Source organism: Stegastes partitus, unplaced genomic scaffold (assembly GCF_000690725.1).
Source record: "Stegastes partitus isolate 25-593 unplaced genomic scaffold, Stegastes_partitus-1.0.2 Scaffold727, whole genome shotgun sequence".
Taxonomy (NCBI): Eukaryota; Metazoa; Chordata; class Actinopteri; family Pomacentridae; genus Stegastes; species Stegastes partitus.
Genome location: NW_007578458.1, coordinates 254,324 through 256,998, shown reverse-complemented (window position 1 = coordinate 256,998; position 2,675 = coordinate 254,324). Strand labels below are relative to the sequence as shown.

Here is a 2,675-nt window from a genome sequence, read left to right as displayed (position 1 = left end):
AATTACCACTTTAAGCAGCACATTAAATTATTATTTTATCATCTAAACACTGTTAAATGTAAAATCTACAACAAGTCATTACTTTTGTGCATTTTAATGCGTTCATTTGTCAATATGTTGACTTTCCATATGTTGTGATTTTAAGGCTCTGAGTTAAAGCAGCATTTAGTGGCAGAGTTTGTTCACAGTTTAGCCTGAAGAGGAATTTCCTGAAGGCACTGCCTGACCAGCTCCAGCGCATCCATGCTGGTCCCCCAGGAAAACGACACCCCCCAGCCTCCGTGGCCGTAGTTGTGGACTACAGGCACCTGGCGACCTCCCATCTGCACCAGCTCCCTCTCCACCCTCGGGCTCCTCCTGCCCGGCCTCAGACCGACCGACTGGTAGAGAACTTTGGCTTTCCTGAGCGACGGCTCCAGCCTGCTGCAGCGCTCCAGGATGCTTCTCGAGTCTCCTTCGTCCACATGCAGCCGCATGTCTTCCACCTGCCTCGTCCCGCCTATGGTGACGCTGTGGATGCCGGGGTAGATGTAGGTCATCCCATCTACGTCCCTGATGAAGTGCTTCAGCCAGGGGGCATCCATTTTTAAGACCTGGCCTCTGATTGGCTGAACTTGGTCGTCACCCACCAGTGTTTTGGAGCCCAGACCAGTGCAGTTGACAATGATGTCAAAGTCGTTGCTCAATTCCTGGAGACTGTTGACTCTCCTCTGCTCCACTCGGCCTCCAGCTTTCCTGAACCTTAAGAAAACCGGTATGACAAGAGTTCATGTTGTTGACAATCAATTACCTGGAAATGTTAAGAGATTATTTGTAATTCAAAACTTTAAAGAACCATTATAACGTTTTGACATAACAAAGAGACTTCAATGTACAGTGTCTGTAAGAAGTATTCACCGCTCTTTAGGATTCATAGGTGCCTTGGTGGCCTTCCTTCACTCGTCTCTTTGTTGCACAGTCAAGGGTTTTTGAGGATGGCCTGCTCTGGAGGAGCTACACATGTGCCATATTCCTTCAATTTGTTAATGGTAGATTTAACTGTACTCCAAGGAATGTTCAGTGACTGGACCTTCCAGATACAGGTGTCTGTATACTACAGTCACTACATGAGCTCCGGTTCACTAATTGTGTAACTTCTAGCACACATTTCCTGCACATGTGTTGAATTTGGTGAGTCATTTTAAAGAGGGTGAAAACTTTGATATTTTAGTTTCATTTGTCATTAATTTGTAGAAATCTGTTTTCACTTTGACATGAAATATATTTTTTTGTAAATTCTTGTCAAAAAAAGACAAATTATATTGACCATGATTAAGAAAAAGGGGAAAACTTCCAAAGGGTGATGAATACTTTCTATAGGCACTGTGGAGGACAAACCTCTTCTCGAGCCACGGCAGGTAGCTGGAGCATTCACATTTTAAAGTAGTGAACGCCTGGCCAAACTTGTGATTTGGAAAACGTTTCAGTTCACGATCGGTCATGGGTCGATAGCCAATCACAATGTCTGACCAGTAGGGCTTCATATTAGCTGGAGCTTCTCTGAAAATCTGACATCTGGAGGAAAATCAAAAAGAAACAGTTCAATAGTGAGTCTGGTTGTCTTTTTTTTTTTTAAATATATATATCGCTTTATAGAACTATTGTTACCCAGAACACATCATTATTCCAGCCTCTGGTGCGTCCTCAGAGTGAGCGATGGCAAAGAAGTGATCAAAGCCGTCCTTGAACCAGCGTCTTTGCCTTTCCAGGGGGATATCTGATAAAGAGATACAGGAAAATCAGTCATTTCAAGCATGCAAAGGAAATGTGTGGTGCATCTTTTCATAGATTGTGTGATGTATTTATATGCACTGCAACTTTTACCTTGTTAAAGCTGCAAAATAATGTGAAATCTAGTACAACTTTAATGTAATTCATTTTCTGAGAGAGATGTTGTTTTGTACCTGGAAATTCTTGAGCGAGCACGATTCCAGCAGCCACATCGCTGGTGGTGTCCGGGCTGAACTTCTCTGCCAGCAGAGTCACGGAGCAGATGGGAAGAGCCTCGGCAATGCGGACAGCAGTGGAGAATCCGATCACACCAGCTCCCACCACCGCAACCCTGACAGTTTTCATCCTGCTTTTCAAACCAGAGGTAAACTGGAGGTGAAGAACTGAGTCAAATGCTGCTCGACTGCTGAAAGATAAGCTGTGTTATGACTGTACCTGAAAGTTAATCCACATCTAGGAGCCTTAGATGACATCTACTGGGTGCAAAGTCCAAGGACCAACCATGAGCTCTTAGAGCACTTGTCTTTGCAATCATACATAATATAACAGTCACTGAATACTAGGTCACACACAGCCGGAAGAAGCAAACAATCGGTGTCACAACAAAGTCAAGCATTTACAGTGTAGTTAGTCATTGTGTCTTATACACACAAGAGCACGCAGCTGCATTTGTGACACACTTGCATTGCATTACAAACCAGCAGCAGTCTTCTATCCTAAGGTCTACAAAAAAATTGCAAAAGTCTAAATTATGCAGCAGAATAGCCCTTCAATTACATATTATATTAATAAATTCTTCTTCTGAATACATTAACATGTAAGGGTGCAGTGGATGACATTTACCTACTGTACCAACCCATCATATTTTAGAAATGAATAAGCTGTAAATTGCATTTAATCCACAC

General features: G+C 43.0%; 1 protein-coding gene across 7 annotated transcripts in view; it reads right to left on the bottom strand.

The window, feature by feature from the left end:
- The window catches only part of ddo (D-aspartate oxidase), an 18,656-nt gene that overhangs the window by 5,368 nt on the left and 10,613 nt on the right, over positions 1 to 2,675 (bottom strand). For 2 of the 7 annotated variants that reach the window (XM_008291241.1, XM_008291240.1), the window contains exons 2-5: positions 1,944 to 2,119; positions 1,648 to 1,756; positions 1,378 to 1,554; positions 79 to 741 (exon numbers count right to left, since the gene is read on the bottom strand). In XM_008291241.1, coding sequence (XP_008289463.1) covers positions 183 to 741; positions 1,378 to 1,554; positions 1,648 to 1,756; positions 1,944 to 2,115 — 1,017 coding nt within the window. In that variant the 5' untranslated portion in view covers positions 2,116 to 2,119 and the 3' untranslated portion in view covers positions 79 to 182. Of the gene's footprint in view, positions 1 to 78; positions 742 to 1,377; positions 1,555 to 1,647; positions 1,757 to 1,943; positions 2,120 to 2,205; positions 2,633 to 2,675 lie in introns of those variants that run through there. The other 5 variants (XM_008291243.1, XM_008291242.1, XM_008291238.1 and 2 more) reach the window with 4 other exon arrangements.